Source organism: Drosophila teissieri, chromosome 2R, assembly GCF_016746235.2.
Source record: "Drosophila teissieri strain GT53w chromosome 2R, Prin_Dtei_1.1, whole genome shotgun sequence".
NCBI classification, from domain to species: Eukaryota; Metazoa; Arthropoda; class Insecta; order Diptera; family Drosophilidae; genus Drosophila; species Drosophila teissieri.
In genome coordinates, this window is record NC_053030.1 from 8,028,495 (window position 1) to 8,048,008 (window position 19,514).

At 39.8% G+C, this 19,514-nt stretch overlaps 3 protein-coding genes across 4 annotated transcripts; 1 reads left to right on the top strand and 2 right to left on the bottom strand.

Annotated features, from left to right (window-relative positions):
* Positions 1 to 371: 371 nt before the first annotated feature.
* Positions 372 to 3,222, bottom strand: LOC122612282 (cytochrome c-2). Its single transcript, XM_043785779.1, has 2 exons — positions 3,113 to 3,222; positions 372 to 1,017 (listed from the first exon to the last, which is right to left on the bottom strand). Exon 2 carries the CDS (start codon positions 974 to 976, stop codon positions 650 to 652), a length of 327 nt encoding a protein of 108 aa, XP_043641714.1. The 5' UTR covers positions 977 to 1,017; positions 3,113 to 3,222; the 3' UTR covers positions 372 to 649.
* A 276-nt stretch (positions 3,223 to 3,498) lies between these two features.
* LOC122612288 (cytochrome c-1) lies at positions 3,499 to 7,465 on the bottom strand. 2 transcript variants are annotated; one of them, XM_043785787.1, is made up of 2 exons: positions 7,104 to 7,465; positions 3,499 to 3,967 (listed from the first exon to the last, which is right to left on the bottom strand). In XM_043785787.1, exon 2 carries the CDS (start codon positions 3,956 to 3,958, stop codon positions 3,641 to 3,643), a length of 318 nt encoding a protein of 105 aa, XP_043641722.1. In that variant the 5' UTR covers positions 3,959 to 3,967; positions 7,104 to 7,465; the 3' UTR covers positions 3,499 to 3,640. The 2 variants fall into 2 exon arrangements, with proteins under 2 accessions (XP_043641722.1, XP_043641721.1); XM_043785786.1 differs by having other exon boundaries at positions 7,095 to 7,462.
* LOC122612289 lies at positions 7,404 to 19,133 on the top strand. The gene is made up of 2 exons (XM_043785788.1): positions 7,404 to 7,542; positions 17,631 to 19,133. The coding sequence occupies exon 2, from the start codon at positions 17,727 to 17,729 to the stop codon at positions 17,895 to 17,897; it is 171 nt and encodes a 56-aa protein (XP_043641723.1). The 5' UTR covers positions 7,404 to 7,542; positions 17,631 to 17,726; the 3' UTR covers positions 17,898 to 19,133.
* The last annotated feature ends 381 nt before the right edge of the window (positions 19,134 to 19,514 follow it).

Consider the following 19,514-nt stretch of genomic DNA (forward strand, 5'->3'; position numbering starts at 1 on the left):
AATTTCTTTTTATATTATTTTCAATTAATTTTCCATGCATTCATATGGCATGAAAAGTTGTTTAATTTTGATTATATTGAAAGCGAAATTAAATGTCAAAACAAACTGGTTTACACTGAATTAGAACACATATTGATGAAAAACAACGAAGAAACATTTTTTTCCATTTTTTATGGCCGATAACATTATATATTATGTTTATTAAAATAGCAGTGACCTGTAAGCTGAAAATAAAAAAAATCCTAGTATTTTCAATTCAACAGAAAATGCATAAATTGCAAAAATCTGACTGAAGTCATTCAACCCTTTGCAAGGGTATAAACAAATCGCTCATTAAAGGAACCACAATAAAATAAATTCCTCCTTTTAAGTATAATTTGTAGTTCACTTTTTTATTATTTAACTTTTTCTTGTGGATGTCACAATTCTCATCGGGTTTAAATTAAATATTCCACTTCGTATTTAAATTAAATAATAAATTGTCCTATTTAAACTTTATAATTAACATAATTGTAGTTCTTTAGGTCTGTACTTTGTTGATTTGTAGTTGTTGCTGCTGCTGCTGCGGTTGCTTGCCGGACTGTGACTGAACACAATAATACAGTTTGACATCCTGCAGTGGTTGTGGGTGAGTTGATGGACAGCACTATTACTTGGTGGCCGACTTCAGGTAGGCGATCAGATCGCCGCGCTCGTTGGGCTTCTTTAGACCGGCGAAGATCATCTTGGTGCCGGGGATGTACTTCTTGGGGTTCTCCAGGTACTCGAACAGGGTGTCCTCGTTCCAGGTGATGCCCTTGGCCTTGTTGGCGTCCGTGTACGCGAATCCGGCCGCCTGTCCGGTCTTGCGACCGATCAGACCATGCAGATTGGGTCCAACCTTGTGCTTGCCACCAGCCTCAACGGTGTGGCACTGGGCGCAGCGCTGCACGAACAGCTTCTTGCCCTTCTCAACATCGCCAGCAGGAACGCCCATTATGGATTATGTGGTTTATTGATGTGTTAACACGGACTCGACTGTAAAAATAAATGTTTTTCTTAATTAATTAGTTTGTTTATAGAAGGCATTTGTTTACAATAGATCTGTCATCTAACAGAAAATATAAACTTTGAACTTAACCAATCTACTGACTACAAATATGGGTCTAAAGCTCATATCTGCTGCCAATTTTTTCGCTCTACTCTGATAATAATTTGGCACGAACTAATCATTAATTACAATATTATTTGCAACACTTTCTGATCTACTTATCAGATCAGATAACCTTCATCCACTGGAACAATAGTTTTACGATAAAGAACTGAAAGATTCGAATTTTCAAAAACACATCGTTTTCTACGGAACGCGAGATATAATATTTAACTTACAGATTTCTAATCATGGCATTCAAAATTGGTGATTTTCCTACGATTCTTATATTATATTATCTACGTTTTTATTTTGTTAATAATAATTCAAGAATTTTGAGGCTTTGAAGTAATGGGTTAAAAGTAGGTAGTTAATAGTTTTTTTTGTGTATGGGCCGCGAAATAATATTTGTCCCATCGCCCTGTTATGTAAACAATTGATAAGCTCACTGCGGAAACGGAATTATTAAAATTGCTCATGCTAAGTGCATTAGTCGGCTGTTGTTTCTGATAAGGCCCCAATTTTATTATCTAACGTAGTCTGCATTTAGTCTGCTACCCCGCCACCCCCTTTTAACCCACATACTTTGCTCTCACTAACACGCGCGTCGAGGGCAACGCAACGTCATCAGAAACACACTGAAAAAGCTTCAGACGCTGGTCACATGTTGCCCCCACTCAATCTCTCTTTCTCACACTGTTCTCTCACTCGCGTATATTTGCCAGTCGTCGATTAATTGCGTCAGAACTGCTCAGCAACAGGCGGAAAACTTCCAGGAAGCACCATACGAAAAAACGTTAGTTTTTTACGTAACAATGTATGCTTTTATTCCAGGGTCTGTGTTACGGCCAAGCTGCTAATTGCCGGATTATAGATTGCATGCAGCAATTTGAACTTAAGAGTGCAAAGTACCGTTGCGGTGAGTAATTCACATCAGCCACATAGACTGAGAGAAATTATTTTAGCTGAATCACTTTCCAATTCAAAATAAAACATTATTCCAACATTAAATAGATTTGTCTATGGAAACCAAACTATTATTTGTACACTACATTAATATTTACCAAAATATATGGATTTTACTTTTATATTACATATATGTTCAAAATCGAAAATAATTGTTAGATCCTTCATTTCTCTCTGTGTAGAATAACATGCACTTTGACGGTGAGTGGTGGCATGCAACAACAATGTCAACATCCGATTTGGCCTTGATGAGAATTTTTCATTTAACTCGCGTGCGTGCGTGTGCGTGAGAGGAAGGGAAAGTGCAATTGGAAAATTGGAAGCAGGCCAAAGGCAGCTGTGTTTTTCCTTGTGTGGGTGAGCAAGGTGGTGAGAACAAAGAGATCAGCAAAAATTGGGACAACATCAAAGTTTCCTGAGAAAAGCGAATGTTACATAAGCCGCCTTCTTGCAGAGGTGAAATCTCTTCTTTTATAGCCAAATAAAAAAACTGCACATCGCAGGAAGAAAAACCAGCTTAGCAACCACGTGGCGCGCTTAAAACCACAAAGCTGAAGCGTAGGCAAACAGAAAAGATTCCAAGAATTAATTTTTTTTGCCACACTGGACGAGCGAGACAGCTGATGATCGGGTTCGCCACTCTCTGTGCTCATGTAATCGACTCTCTCCGGGGCTTTTTTCAATGGCAATGTGACTTTGGGATGCTATTTTTACTATTTATAATTCACTGCTAATATTTGCTAATGGAAAACTCGGCAAACAAACTAATAAACATCTAGTGAAAAATCACACTTATACACACACACAAGGACACGTTTATGTAACCTGAATCATCCCCCAAAAAATTTGTTCAATTTGCATGCGAATAATTTTCACACCAGAAAACAGCTACGGAATATTACGTAAATGACACGGAAGTGTTTCTAATTTTAATCTGACTTGAAGCTTTACAATCAATAACTATTCAAGGTAATATTTACGTCACTTGAATATACGAAAAGTCCACCCACTACTTACATTGAACACAAACGTCGAGCGTCGCCGATTTTTCACGAATGAGGAGCGCGCGTTATGTCGATAGGTAATTAGTGTGACCAGAGTGACCGGTTAGCAAGCATTAAAAAATGTCGGACCTATTTGTGACCGTTATTATCGACAACAGGGCGTATAAGTAATTTTTCTACACTTTTTTCGGGACTGTTTTTAATAATCTATGGAAATAATTCATTATTTAACTAGTTCCGCAAGTTTATTAACGATTACTAGCATGACCATAAAAGCAATTGTGACCAAAGCTAATTGGTATAACACCCTCCTTCACCTGCATGGCGCGCAGTTTGATGTAAAAAAAGGGTTTTTTGTTTATCAACTTTAATTGGCTAAAGTAGAAGTAAACGTTTTTGAAATGTATTTGAGTTTGGCCATTGCCAATCAAAGTTTAGAAAACCAAGGGCATGCGGCATATTTTGAAAAGTCTCGGCGTATTCCTTTAGCGCAGTGTTCCGGATAGCTTGGTTGCCGATCTTGTTGTTTCGCAGGTAATTCTTACTTGTTTGTCTTGAGGAAGGCAATCAAATCAGCCCGCTCCTCAGCCTTTTTGAGACCTGCGAACACCATCTTCGTTCCAGGAATGTACTTCTTCGGGTCCTTGAGGTACTCGTCTAAATTGCCCTCTGTCCAGGTAACGCCCTTCTTTATATTGGCATCGGTATACTTGTATCCCGCTGCTGTGCCACACTTGCGACCCACAATCCCGCCCAGATTTGGGCCCACCTTGTGTTTGCCGCCCACCTCGAAGGTGTGGCACTGGGCGCACTTCTGCACAAAGATCTTCTTGCCGTTCTCCGCATCACCAGCACCCATCTTGGAAGCCTAAAGGACGAATAGGGAAATTGATTAATTATTCTATGAGGCGCTTACACATCATTTATTACTATATAATATCTTTTTGGTTTGCTAATTGCACTGATGGTATAAAGAAAAATTGGTTAAGGGTTCCTAAATTAAAAAGTGTAGAAATTGGAAAACCTCTGTTCTCCTTCTTTTTTGGACGACAGCTTGGGCATGGGAAACGCTTAGATTTTTAAATTATAGATTAATATGCATAGTATAGATTACTTTAAACATTTTTTTTTAATTTTAAACATTTTTCTTTTGCTGTATCGTTGAAATGTAGATAGAATTAAAAATTCCGAAAAAATATAATCTGTTTCAGTGTCGCGAAAACCGTTTGAAAAGTGCAAGTCCTGGCCAACAGAGAGAGCGAGAGCGCATCGCTTGGTCACTCTCTTGGCTGCACAGCGGTAGACAGGGACAGCTGCTAATGCACGAAAGCAAGACAAAATTGGGTCAGAAAAATAGGAAAAACGAAAATTAAATCAAAATGGGTATTAAATGAAAAGCAAACAAGCAGCTCGAGAACTTGGCGGCACTTCTAATGGGAAAAGCAACCGAAAGGTAATTCAATTAGCAGACACATTCGGCCCTGCCACCCCGTTTGCCAACCCCTCTCCCCTCGCATTCGTTCACTAGCAGATGCACATGTGCTTTGAACATTTCCTTTCAATTAAAACGCATTTTACGCACTCTCCGCTTCCGCCCCCTGCCTCCCCCTTTGCCCAACCCTTTTCCTGTGGCAAAAACAGATGCCACCGCATAACAAGAAAAACAAAACAGAGCGAAATGAATAACGGGAAAGAGAGAGGGCACCATGGAGCATGCAACGGTCATACAGGGATGATATTCACTGAACACCTGCCATTTCAAAATTCATATACATATAAAGATCGATGGAAAATATAAAATATGTTTAGCTCAACCAGTAATCTTAAATTGAAATAATTTAAATAGAATATAATAAATGTTAAAATTGTGAGTATAATGGGGTAAATACGTACATACATATGTACATATGTATGTACATGCGTATTTCTTCTAGTAAATGTCACATTCTAAATGTAAACAATGACATTTTCCAGGCGCCCCCTTACTGGCATAGATGTACCTCTGCATCCCTGTTGGGACATCCTGGTTGTGACCTAACCTAATTGGCAATGGAACCATAATTTACCCGCAGCAAAACTATCCTGCCTGTTGGCTCGAGTGCCTTTGCCCGACCACTATAAATAAATGGTGCAAGAAATTAAATTACGCTTGAACGGGCCGGCCGAATGTGGGGAAGTGGGAAAGAGATAGCCTGCGAAAAGGAAGTGGGGTGGGGCTACATTGTTTACTAGATCTATTGCTGCGGAAGTCCATAAAAAGGTGAGAGGTCCTGGGCAAATTTGGTTCAAAAAGAGTGCTGAACACAGTAACAAAGGAGCCTGCGAGCTAAAGGATATGCCGATATTGAATTGGCCGTAAAGTGCGGAAATTGTTATGCAAAAATGAAAAGCATATTGCGCATCTGCTCAAATGTATTTAGGAACTGGAAAATGGGTTATTACGAAATAATTAAAATAATTTCTGGTTAATTATGTATGTAGTTATGTAGACTAAAAAGACCTTGAGGCTTCTAGTGACATATACCCGTTAAACGTTCGTATGTACGTTCGTCCGTCTATAATCCGGCTATGATAGCTAGAATAACAACTTCTACTGTTACGCCTACAAACCGCCCAAGACTGTTTGATCTTACTCTTTTTTTGGTGATATGCCACAAAAATTCTGATAGCCATGGCAATCGACTTGATTTTGTTGTAACCATGGAAAGTCCACCGCACATAACTAAATTATAATTTCTTCAAGTACCTCAGACTTAGCCAGTGGAATTAGAGTTCAGCTTTTGCAACTCCATACCCACTTTTGCGTCAATATCCTCGGTCAGCGGGTTACCAAGAACAACGCTTTGGCTGTTGCGCAATTTGGCATGACTTTGGGATTCCCGCCGAGCCACACCCCCTCGAAAGCTATACCCATAAAGAACCACCTCCCTCAACCTAAAAAGCAGACATTTCTGGTTTGCCTGCTCTGCATGGCAAAAAACCTACATTTCTTTCTTGCTCCCCTTTCTTTTTGATTTTACAGTAACACTTCTATGACATGATGTCAAATATTTGGATTAAGGAATAGAATATAAATAGAGTTTAATAGGGTTAAGGTTATCGAGGCCAAATTAAAAATTGTCACAAATTTACATTAAAGATAATGGAAAACAAAATACCCTTTCGGTGTTAAAAAAATGAGAACCGTTTTCATAAATAGAAAATAAGTTATGAGCATAAATAGATGGGTTTGGTTAGGCAAGTACCACTGTTATGTTACAGCATGTGTTTATACTACGCGCTTTTCACTGCTGTTGCTTCTTCTTCTTTAGGGGCTTTCTTTTGAGGGGTGGTGCGTGGAGGGGCTGAAGAGATGGCTTCTTTTCTAGAACGAGGTCGCTGACTGCCCTTCAACGCTTTCAGCTTTCTGTGCTTGCGGATGCCCGAAAGTTACATAACCCCCAATTACAACAACACCGCTAGTTGGCTTTGCATTTTATGCTGAGCGAGAGAGAGGCCATGAGGCGAAAGAGTGGGGCAGAGAGACTAGAAAGAGAGCAGCCCCAACATAAGTGACACAGAGAAAGCGCGAGAGTGCTGCAGCGCTGCGTGTGAGAGCAAAGTGGGAAATGTGTGAATGAAAAATAACTAATAATGCTTTTTTTTAGACATTTTATAACTGTTTTTTGCTCTGACTGCACCGCTGACGTCGCTGCATCCAAATATTTTACAGTTGGAAAAAAGTAGGAAGAATGCCAATTATTGGCAATGAATTAAATAAAATATATATATTATCAGCTTGCTTAGAAATTTGTTTTATTAAATTTATTTGAATTCCGCATGGTGTATGGAAATAGCAATTAACATTTTTATTTCTAAATTTATTGCATATCAATTAGTTAGTATTAATTTGATATGTAGCGAAATGTAATATTTTCATTATGATTTTCATAATATTAAGAATGTGCCTTAAATTAACTGCTGTGTAAGGGGCACCAACAATGCAACAAGCTTACCCGACTTACAGCTCTTCTCGCTCTGCAGTTGCTTGTTGCTCGCTCTCTCTCTCTCGCTGGCGCACTCTCTCAATGAGCGCTGGTTGGGGCAATTGTGGCTGCTGCTCAGCTTGGGGTTTTCATTCAATCAGCTGAGTTCGTCGCGTTCGGTTTTCCCGCTGTCGATTCTGTTCACCGTTGCACCGATCGAATATTACGCGTCTTGCGACTGTGAAGGAACTAAAACGCAATAGTTTTCGAATTGGAAAATATTCCCTAAAACAACAAGACTCGGCGAGAACGGAAAATTTGTTTGCTGCTTGTCACCTTCGAAAGTTATCTGTGTTCTGGCCACTACCACTGCTGAATTCTCGAGAGCGTTTCGGTCAGGGCCTACCTAGCTGAATCCAAAAATCCAAGAAAGCTACAGGGCAGCCACCAGAAAGGAGCTGCCAACTTGCATATTACGGTAAGTTTGAGGAACCGTTACCAATACCCAGTGTTGTGTAATGCGCCACTCTTTTATGCTGCGTGTGTCCTTGCAAAGGCTGCACGTGTCCTTGAAATGCGTCAAGTGGTTCCTGCGAGTCTCTCATTCTCATCGCTGATTTACTCTCTCTTTCTGTTCTTTTACGCATTTTACGTAATCACGCCTAAGCGTTTTTGTTTTTTATTTGCGTTTTTCCTTCGAACGTAAGCGCCAACTCGTTTTTCATTTGGTTTTATGGCCTGCCCCCACTTCTATTTCCACCCCGAGTTCTTTTACATTTCCTTTATAAATTCCGATATGGGCGAGAGCTTTGCGACTAATGTATATAAAATATATCTAGTTCCTGCCCAGAGCCAGATTATCCCATAAGGCTCTCGCTTTTTTTATCGGCGAAGGACATCTGCATATGCAGAGAATGGGGTCCACATCTTAAAAGGATAATCTATTTCTTTTTTTATCTTAATGAAATTTGATTTGCCGTTCAATTATCATATTGATTGAGTGAAAATGTGTAGTTAAAACACACAAATGGATATTTCAGGTACCAATTGGCAAATCTCGGTTTGTTTAGTTGATCAATTAAAATGGGTAAATGGGCAGATCACAAAGGCAAATAAAATAAATAAAATATTTTATATACATATGTATGTGTGTAGTCAAAATAAAATCTTGTGGTTAAAACACCTGGTTTATTTTCTACTCATGTATAGCAGCTTCAAGTGCTTCCCGAATTTACTAATATCAACATAGTATGTTGTACTGCAATTCATATTTTCAGTATTTTAAAAGAAACTTTTTTGTAAAAGTTTATTCAAAGAAAATAACCTTCTCGATTGAACTTTAACAACATTGGCCACTTCTTTCAAAGTAAAAGTTGGCCAAAGTTTTCCATCCCGATGATTGAACATAACCTCTGCTGGGAACTTTGAAAGTGGATCTCATGCGAACTGAACCGCATAATCTTTTATTTTTCTGTTTGGTAGTCGTAAAGAATTGGTTCATTCCCTTTTCTGGTGGCAGTTGATTACTTTTGCCCCGTGCACTCGACTCGACTCGACGAATAAGTTCATACAAAAAGTTCTCAAAGGCTTCCTCGGCCCCACCTCCGGGTTTTCAATTATGTCACATCATCTGTATTCCACACACCAGCGGAGCCGATGTGCCGCCCCCTTTTTGGCTTCAGTTTATTAATCATTTCTGCCTTTTGTTTATGCCTTGGCATGGCACTCGCATTTTATATAGGCCAATGAGCCGTATGCCTTTTGTTATGAGCCGCAGCTAGTTCACATGGTGTGGTGGCCCAACATCAATTACAGCATAAATGTTGAGGAATTGCTATAATTTAATTAATTTGCTTTGTCCTGCTGGCAGAGACATAAAACTTAATGATTAATATTCATCGTGCGAAGCACTCGAACCCATTCAGTGTAATGAGCCAGCTTTAATGCCCCACCAATTGAACACTTGGGCTTTCACTGTTGGCCACAAAACACATACATATGTACATATGTATGTACATATATCGAGTATATAACCCATCTACGCCATATCAGCCATCCGATTCTCCATGTAGGTCAGCTCTGTTGGTCGTTCACTTCTTATCTATCGTTAAGTGCACTTGGTGTCCCTCAGCCAAAACTATAAGCAACATATGGGGCATGGAACCCCAAAAAAATTATCAAACTTTGGGTCGTTTGTATTGCATTTATAACACTCGGAACTGGGAAAACTGGGAAAGAAAGCCAGCACAGAAAAAGGAAATCAATATTTGCGCTTAAAATAATAAAGCGAATGGAGGAAAACCAGAACAGCGAAGCAGCTTACCAACGTGCATGAGTTTTCCCTAAAGGGACAGTAAATTGGGGCGCACTTGAAGTGTTTGCCAGATAAGCCAAGCCATAACTACCAAACTTGTTTTCCGACTTTCCACCAAGTGTTCTTTGTATTAACGATACTAAAACAAGTGCAATTAGTCACATCTACAAACTTCTGACCTGCTCTCTGAAAATTATAGATGTTCCGAAAGGACTGTCATGCGGAAAAAGTGCTTTAAATAAGTTGAAATAAAAATGTATCTCGTTTAGCTTGGTTTATTCTGAGTAATTGTGGAAATTTTTGATAAATGACCGAGACTTTCTGTGAAATTTTAAATGCTGAAAACTATTTTTAGAGCTTGTTTACACAAAGATTTTTTTGTTCCACATTTAAAATTTGGCGGATGAATAGCAACGTATTTTGGCATAGAAAATTGTCTGCATTTATTTAAATTTTTCATAATTTATTCAGGCTCATTTTTATATTTTGTATTTTCCTACAAATCTGGGAATTAAAACCAACTCACTAAATGGTTGGTAATTACTCCAATTCTCCGGATATGATAAATCCATGGAAAAAGCTTTCGCTAACCTATTTAAGCCAATTCCAATTAACAATTTTATTGTTAATTTCCCACTTTTATCAACGTAAATTCAATTAGCCAAAAGCGGAAATGGGCCAACAAACAGAAATAAGCCCTGTCACTCAAACTCCAATGAAAGTTCTCAGTTGGGTTACCGATGAGTATGGTTAGAATGACTTCTCGCCATTGCGTTTGACTGATTGAGATTAGCTGAAAATAAATGGGAAGGCATCAGTCTGGGGCTTACAATGAGCTTAAAAACAAATTCGACAACCAAAAATAAAAACAACTAAGCCGACAACGATGAATTGCATAAGTTATGTACAACAATTTACAAATACAGAAACGGGCGGAGAACTGGGAAAGGACTTGCTGAAAGTTCCACAGCGTGTCAGATGGAAATTGAAAATAGGCAGTGAAAATGAGGAACTCAAGCTTGACAGGAAAATGCGGACAGACAGGGTGGGCGGAAGTGGGCGTGAACGCCGGTCACGCCAATTAGATTTATTCGAAAATCAATGGGCTGATGCTTAAGCTTGCAGCACTAAGGTCACAAAAAGGTTGATTCCATATGCAAAAAGCGGGGTCAAGCCCGAATGACCCTTTCCCTAACAGTCCACCCTGCGAAGTGAGAGTGTGTGGTCCTCAATAATTCCACAGCGTCATCTTTCTTTACTTTGTGGCCCCTCGAATAAGTGTTCTGAATTATGCATTGACCACGATTGAAAGTACTTGAGAGGAAAAACCCCCACGTAGGGCTAGAAAACTCATTCCGAGCTGAATTGCTTTGCTCAGCACAGAATGTTTTAAAGTCATCGAAAAGTGGGGCAGTGTGGGTTTGGGAAACTTCTGAAGATGGTGTGTGGTCTTTGACTTAATTGGAAATTTCTGGCAGGGCAAACTTTGATGTCCAAACGAAAGTTTTCTACGATTTCCTACGATATGACTTCGTTATATTTACAAACGATACATATACTACAAATACTTATACCACTATCAAATGGTATACAATGTTAAATTAATTATTTACTGATTTACCAGCACATTGTTTGCATATTTAGTGTATCTCGTCATAAATCTTTCGCTTTTGCAATCAATTTGCGTTATTTATATTTACACAAAATAGCTTAAGTGAACTTAAAATTGAATTAAAGATACTTTTGGGCTTTAATGGCTGAAATGTATTTACCAATTGCCAAAGGCTTTCCAGTTATTTGAATTTCTAAGCAATTTGCTAGCGCTTGAACCCACTTTAATTGCAGATAATTCAGAGTTTATTTGTTTTTCATTTATTCAATTTTGGTTGCCTTCATTTGAATTTTATTGCGACATTTTCGTCGATTTTTCTTGGGTTCATTAATTTATTTAAAACCGTTTAACGAGCAATAAAATAATGTCACCATCAGTGAAGTGATCACGCTCTGCTTATCTGTAAATTTCCCCCATCTATGTGGCTCTTGTGAGTGGCATTTCTTATCAGGCGCAGGCATAAAGATTTTCCCATCATTATGTATACGGTTAGCTCGGTCATAAAACCATGCTTCAGATCCAACTTCCCCACCGATTTTCCCCTTAGCCAAGTTAACGAACTGGCCCCAATGGGACTTTGGTTTCAGCTAATGAGCTACTCGCCGAGCTGACCGCGCAATTTCTTTTGGCCAACTTTGAACTTCGGATAGCCAGTCTCTTTCTTGTCTTTCTTTGACTTTATTTTTGGGTGGCCACATTTGGCTTATTGTTTATTGGCTTTTCCTTCGTCTTCGTCTGGTTCCTCGGTGTTTATTATTGTTTACGTTGGCATTTCGTGCGCAATAATGGTATAATATTTGCATTTGTATTGTGTACGTGGCGTATGCGTAATAGTCGTGCCAAAAGAACAGGAAATGGACGGTGGCCATAGTGGCCACAGTGGCCATTATGGCCATTATTGCCATCGTGATATTGCACATTGCCACCCCTTGTTTCTTTGCACTCCAAATAATTGTTTGTTTGAAAATGGATCTGTATTGTCTGGGGTATGTTGTTCCTATTGGCAAATGTGTGGGATACTAAAATATATTAAGGTGCGATTTCGCAATCTGTGTAAGAATTTAAAAATATTTTAGAAAGACAAAAAACCATTGTGAATGTAAAAGTCTTGTTCCTTGTGAATGCTATATAACCTGCTATTCCGATTCTTTGAGATCCAGCCATTCAAAGTGCTGTGCTAACCATGAGCCATAGGGAATAGTTTTCCACGGAGATAGGCACTTTAAACGATTTTGAAGCTCCCTAAAGGAACTTGACTTAAGGGCCAACCTAATTGTTGGCCATTGTGTAGGATTTTGTGCGGTGCAGCGTAAAGTTTTCCCGAACAGCTGACAACTGGTCTTCGGACTGCTTAGGTTGTAGCTATTGCTGTAGGATTGCCTGTGACGTCTAACAATTTTCCATTTAAACGGCATTGTCTGTGATGTTTGCAACTCATTCCAGCTGTTCTCCATTGTCAATTATATTTGTCTTTCTCAGGCTGAGGGGCCATAGCCTCCCACTACCGCTGTTCCCCCGTGTGTTTGTTCTGTGTATCTGAAAGATACTTGCAGCATAGCTGCATGTAGCCCGTATTCCTCAGCTAGCCCGCAACATGGCAGTTTTCCTTCTTCTTTTATTTTTCGGTTAATTTACATGACAACACGTTTCGAAAGTCAGTCAACACAGTACAGGAGGTGAAAAGAGATGAGGGACAGTGGCAGTGGCCGGAGTAGCCCACAGAGATGGGGCCATTGTAAAGTAACTTGTGTATAGAAGATACATTCGCTTGTAAGTTGCAAGTTAACTAGACTGTTACAATGTCGCAGTTGCATGGAGTGTGAGGGAAAGTGGGGAGGAAAACCTAGGGCACTTGCCGCCTTTTTTGCGGTTTTTCCCCTTCCCAAAAAAAAGGCACAGCCCTCTTGCTTGACTGCTCTTCTGGGCCAAAAGACAATGCTCCAGCCAGCAGTGGCAGCTTCGTTTCCTCGTCTTACGGTTACTGCAGCCACTGCAATCGGGGAATTAGCATTCTTATAAATATTTATTTAGGTTTTTCCCATCTTCTCTAGTGTGTATCTTTGGCTCTTTGAACTCCCATTATCGGCCAGCCTGTTAGTGTGTGTTTGTGTGTGTGCGTTGTTAATATTTATGATTTATACGTATATCTCTTCAATATTGCCTTCTAATTGCCGACTCAAGTTGAACGGGTCCCCAACTTGACTTGCGACCATGTGATGTCATTTGTTTATTGTTTCTAGTTTGTTGTGTGGTGAGATCATGGCGCACCCCAAAAGAAAAGCCAGTAAAAAACCGATCTGCCAAAGATTTTGTCATGTAATGCTGTTTGAAAAAATAAAGTGGGATCTCTCAAGGTTCTCTATTGTTTACGCTCATTGAATCAATCGAACGGGTTACAATCAAGCCTAATATTCGTATTGCAGTACGGTCTGACCCAATTAGATATCGTTATCTATTTGCTAAGATCTGCTGCTCTAGCTCTCTAAGTCTAGACCATAGCACATAGACCTAACTATCGGTGTCTCAATTTCGCTCAGTCTCTATTTTACAATAGCGGCACACATAGTAACCAGATGCACAGTGAGAAAAATTGTGTGAAGCTACAGTAGTCACAATTATAAATCATATACAGATCATGATCCCAATGCAAATGCAATGCTTAGCTATTATGATTTTAAGATTATGAAAAGCATTAACTCAACTAATTGCTCCGCTGCGAATTCCGTTATATATTTAAGAGTTTTCCTCTCTGTGTAGCTTGTGTGGCACTTGGCAAGTGATATTGAAGCCTCATTAAGACGGATGTCAAAGTGGGCGGATGGGTGAATGGGCGGGGCAGTGGGTCGCTGTTTGTTTGTGGAATCTGCGGTCGAGTTGTGCTTGTGTCAGTCAGCGAGGCACTGAAGTGGCACGCGCTTGATAACAACACCAAGTCGAGCTCCCAGTCTCCATGTTTCCCGGTTACATTTCCCGACTCCACGGGACACGCAAACGCCCATTTGAAATGCAATTGAAACCGCCAGAGACACCCAGTGAGTGACAAGACTGCAGATAGCGACAAGCGACAGTGGCTGCGGCAGCGGCTGCGGCTGCAATTGTGATGGCGATAGTAGAACAATGAACAAGTGGGAAAAGTAGGGGCAGTTTCCATTCGGAGCAAGTATCTGGAAATTATCAGGTAAACGCTAGATGTTACACAGTTCTAATAGCCTAGCCACAAGTGCTGGTAAATGGGTCAGATACGTGGGTCTAATGGGCAAAGTGGGAGAACTGTTAGAGCTTTAAACTCAACATAGTTTCATAGTTTAGAAATAACCAATTCTAGTTGTTGCACTTAATCCAAAGGGTTACCATTCAGTTTGCTTTTATTAGCTTTTTCCACTCATTTCTACCTTTTCTCAGTCCATTTAAATGTCAATAATGCTCGTGTTTGCCCAAATTTAGAAAATTAGGTTAACTGGCGTTATCAACGGCGTTTCAGACATTCAGCTGTCGCTTCCCAGCAAATTTCAAATTCCAAATGGCAATGGAAACTCCCTCCGTTGGCTTTCCAACTGCCAACTGAAGGGGGAAAACAAGTTGAAATGGAAAATGCATGAAAGGCACAAAAGGCACAAATTGATAATTGAATTTGGCACAGGCTCAAACTGCAACTGCCAGTTATTCTGCTGTTGTTTTGCTACTACTAATATTGCACAGCATGCGCCAAGTGGGTCAATGTGAGCCGGGGTGACAAGCAAAATGAAATACATTTATGCACATACAAATGTATGTAGGAAAAAGTAAAAATCGCACACATCACATGGCGACATAAAATTGAAGCCAATTAGGAGGAAAATGGAAAACATTTGTCAGACAGCTGGATACAAAGTGTCAAAGGAAACGAAGCCAAGGCAAGATGGGAAATACTAGCAAATCTATCAAGAGTTTCCCCGTATTATTAGCTGTTATTCGGCCATTACAGGCCCTAAAATATGTCAAGCTGTCTGCGTGGGTGATAAAACTTCGGCGCAACTCAGTGATGGGCCACAAATTACCGAAAAGACAGCGTCGCCATCAAAGATATTCGATTTCCAACACTCGACACTCATAAATTTCCCAAGAGCTGGCGCCCAGGATATTGAAATACATGACCCGAGGGGCAGGCACGAAGCCACAAATATTCGTGGATATAACTACTACCTCCTAATCTAAAGTATTGCATGTTCGCACCCATTTCTCCACTTTCTCCCCGTCTCCCAATCGCCTGGGCATTCGGTTAATTTAACGGCAATAAAAACATCACGCATACGCCCCGCGGTGCCGGCAGATCCAATAAAACAACTGCCTTGAAATTGTCATCGATGGGAAGGAGAGATGGATGGATATTCAGTCGGTTGGTAAAAGTTCAATCCAATGAACAAGAGGAACTAGATAGTTTCAAATTAACGGGAAATAGTTAAATTTATTTCCCAAGTGTTAAGTATAAGGTAACTTAATGTAATTTAATAAAAAGAGTCTTGCACTTTAAAAAATCGTAACTAAATAGTAAAATGCTAAGTGTTGAGTTGAATTAACCAACTTAATTGATAAAGATTTAAAATGAACTAAATATTTTATAAACTTTTTTTACCACTAGTTGTGAAACTGAAAAAGGCATTGAAGGAGTGTGGTCGAGGGGGGAGGGGATGAAGGGAGGGAGGCGTTATGCATACATATGCATATGTGGGCGAGTTTCGTGTTGGCCCGTTAGCTTTAGGACGCCCACGCCATCACGATCTCTCGCCCCATCCCGCTCCAACTGACACCACAGCAGCTGCATTCGTAGTATTCCGCAGATTAAAATGAAAACGGAAAATATTTCCCATTCCCGAAATGTTTATGTCAAAGCAGCAGAGGCGGAGGTGAAAATGGAGCTGAGGAGGTGGAGGGGCACGCGGTGGAAAATTTGTACATTTCAGGCGAACTGAGATAAGCTCAACTGTGTGTATCTTCAACCGAACTGGAAACTATCTGCCTTTCTATTAATGGCACTAATTTTAAACTTTTCTCTTTATTTATTGAATGGCACCACGGTAATTTATAAGATGTGGAATTTAGATGGCAGGAGTAGTTCGATAATGTGGTAATTATAAGGTGAAATTTAAATGATTGAATTCAGAAATATCTGGTTTCTTCTTAGTTCTCTTTTTCTAAAACTCGATTAAAATTTTCTTGTTTTAACTTTAAAGACTTTATCTTATTAGTCCTGCCTCACAGTTTTTACAATTGCACGTAATTTTGAAATGCCTTGAAATGATACATTTTGGATTTAAGTACGATTTCTCCCACATGGCCCACTGTACACTCAAATATTCGTTGGCCCGGCTATCTGCATGATCTTAGCATTATAATGAGCCAGGCAAATGCGCAGGCGTATTTTGAGCGCTGACAAGATTGCTTACAAAACACACAAAGTGAAAAAGCATTTGGCAAGAAGCTAGAAGCTAGATGGAAAAGCGATCCCCGAAATACTCGTACAATGTACAAGGCGGAAAAAACAAAGCAATATTTTTATGTGTCGCGTGGACGCGACAAGCTGCTGCCGCAGCTTTTTTATTGTCCGCCAGATATATGGAAATGGAAATGTTTTACGACCGACCGGACTGCACTTTTTTCGACTGTCGCCATAGATATGAACGCACACAGAGAAAAGAGAGGGAATTGAAATTAATTTGCTGCCTGAAGGCGGTGGGCGGAAATGTGGGCGGGGTGGAATAGATTGTGCATTGCATAATTGCCAATGACACGGAACACACGCAATCTTTCTCATACAATTCTTTGTAATCTTTTCTGCCAGGCAACATAGACAGGATTTTGTCCAATTAATGCAGTGTGTCTATGGAGTAGATTTGTATGTTTTTCTTTGATTATCCGTAACGAAGCGTTGCGCTTTGTCATTGAAATGCTCTCTGGTGTCTGGCTGATCTGGCCAGATCTGGAAAAACTGGATGCTACGTTTCGATTTGGGCCTCTTTTTGGGCATACCACTCGTGTACATACTTCAGTGCATATGGGCAAGGTCATCGGCTCTGCATGGGTGGGTTGAACCAATGCCTTTTTGGGCTGGGTGTGTGCACCCATTGGAGCATTTCGATTGGAGCTGCGCACTGCCTTTTTTTGTTGCTAAGCAAAACTAGTTCGGCCTAATGGTTGTGCTTAAATGATTGTTTTGGATAACCGAAGAGGGGAGCAGAGAAAGCTCAATTTGTTGGCTTAAGCTGATGGGGGTTAAATGAACTTAATTCCATATTAATAAGTTAGTTGTGAAGCGCTGGAGTTGGAGTTGAATGCATAATGCAATATTATCAAATAACCAGAATAACCAACTCTGGTCTAAACAGGATAGATACGAAAATTTCGGGAATAGCAGCTATGAATGAGTATGCCTCTTTCACAGAATCATCCTTCAATTCCCCATCAACCAGCTTTTCGCTGGGGATTTGCGGGATATGGGGGATGTGGGGCTTTGGGGACTTTGGGGGATTTGCTGACTGCTGCTCAAATGTCACGGCTGCCACTCGACAGCTGCCACACAGAGAATGATACTCGATGCCCAGAGCCATTGACTTGCCACTTTGAATAGCACTCGAAACTGACTAATGCCTCCTTTCCTTTTCAGCCTGTGCGTTTCGTTCGTTCCACGCTTGTGACCCGTAGCCCACGTCCACTTTGTGGCGTGTGCAATCCAAAAGCCGCCAAGACGACTTACTCGATAATGAAGATGAGCTCGCCCAGGATCATGCAGCAGAAACGGAGCAGCAAGTCCTCCAATTCGTCGCGGGTCTCCATGACCACCTCGACGGCGGAGGAGAATCTCATAGAATCGAAGCTCTTCAGCTGGATGCGTCTATTCCGGTTCGCCTCGCTGCTCTGCCGCGCCGAGTAACGGAGCTAGTCCCTGAGATCGAGATTCCCCCGAGATCCTTTCCTCCCCCCAAGAGAAAAAATAAACAACAAATTTTAAGATATGTAAATGCATATGTCAGATACTCGAACTAGTTGCCGCTTTTCAGTCAAGTTTTCCTATATATAATGAGACACCAACAGAAACACCAAACTATTGTCACCTTAACTTTTCCAGCAATGTAGAGAATAAGTATTACAAAATGAGTAAACAGAAATACCACGTTAAGTTTAAACTGAAAAGCTAGAAATATCAACCCCTGGGAATCCAATGTTTAGTTTACGGTCCTTTTTGGGAAATCGAGAACCATTTCGTTCAGTTAGCTCTTCACAATTAAGTCAATTTTTAGTGTAAATTCCGTGACAACGGAATTTCTCGCGCCTTTCGTACCTTTTGTATTGTAATAAGTCAACAAGAAGATAAGACACCTACAAATTGCAAACTACAAGCAAATAAATATTAAATCATAATCCACTTATTGCGTTTATTCGGGTTTATTAGTGTTTAAGTTTCGAGAACAGCCGACTACAACACGAGGTATATATATTTTTGTAATTACAACACTGTTTTGCGAGTCACAAAAGAAAATATATAAATGGAACATCAAGAGAAACGTTTATGCAAGGCTATTAAATAGATAAATACATAACATATATTAACTAAAGAAGCGAACAAAAATGCAGTACTAACAATTACAATACAATGTATACATGTAGAGGAATATATTTACACATCAAAACTCGAATCGGAGTCTATGCAAATGCGCTTATCCAATAAATATTAACACTAATTCACAATAGTTATCCAAGCCCAGCAATATGAGAAGTGCATTTAACCCAAAGAAGTTGCCAAACGACAGCAATTGTTTTTAATACATTAGCAATGCAAAATCGATCACAATAGTGAAAACGGTATCTTTATTTCTGTACAACCTCAGAACGTACTATACATCAATGACATAACTACGACAACAAAGAACAGAAACAGTTATCAGAGATTTTCGAAATTCAATTTTACTTATTAATTAGTTAGTAAGCAAGAATGCAGCCCTGCAAAATGAACATAACGGTAATAACCGTAGTAACGGTAAATGCCAATACAAACTGTACTAGAACATAGCAATATCACTGCAGCAGATATTTGTTGAGAAAAATGCAATAAATCGATATCGGTCAATAAATAAAGTCTTTAAGCTGTTGAGTGTTCAATGTAACAAAAGCATTTATTTTGCTTCGGATTTGGTTGGGGCCACACTGGTATGAAAACCATGAGTAAGACTTGTTTATCAAAGGATTTAAATTTTTTCCAAACTTTCTGAAATTAAATTTGTATTTAGAACACGTGCGCGGTTTCAATTTCAAATTAAACCCTTTATCGATTAGTATTCGATAACAGAACATATGTTTTTGCGCCTAACAGCACATTTATATCACAAGGTGTTTATAGGACTTCGGAATGGGAATGAAATGTAAATACAATGCATGCAAGAAATCTGTGAGTGTGGGAAAATGTCTTAAGATCGTAAATATTTTGAATCTTAAAAATTCATCGCCGTTCATTGAAAAGTGTAACCCGCATGCAAGAACCAGCACTTCGAGG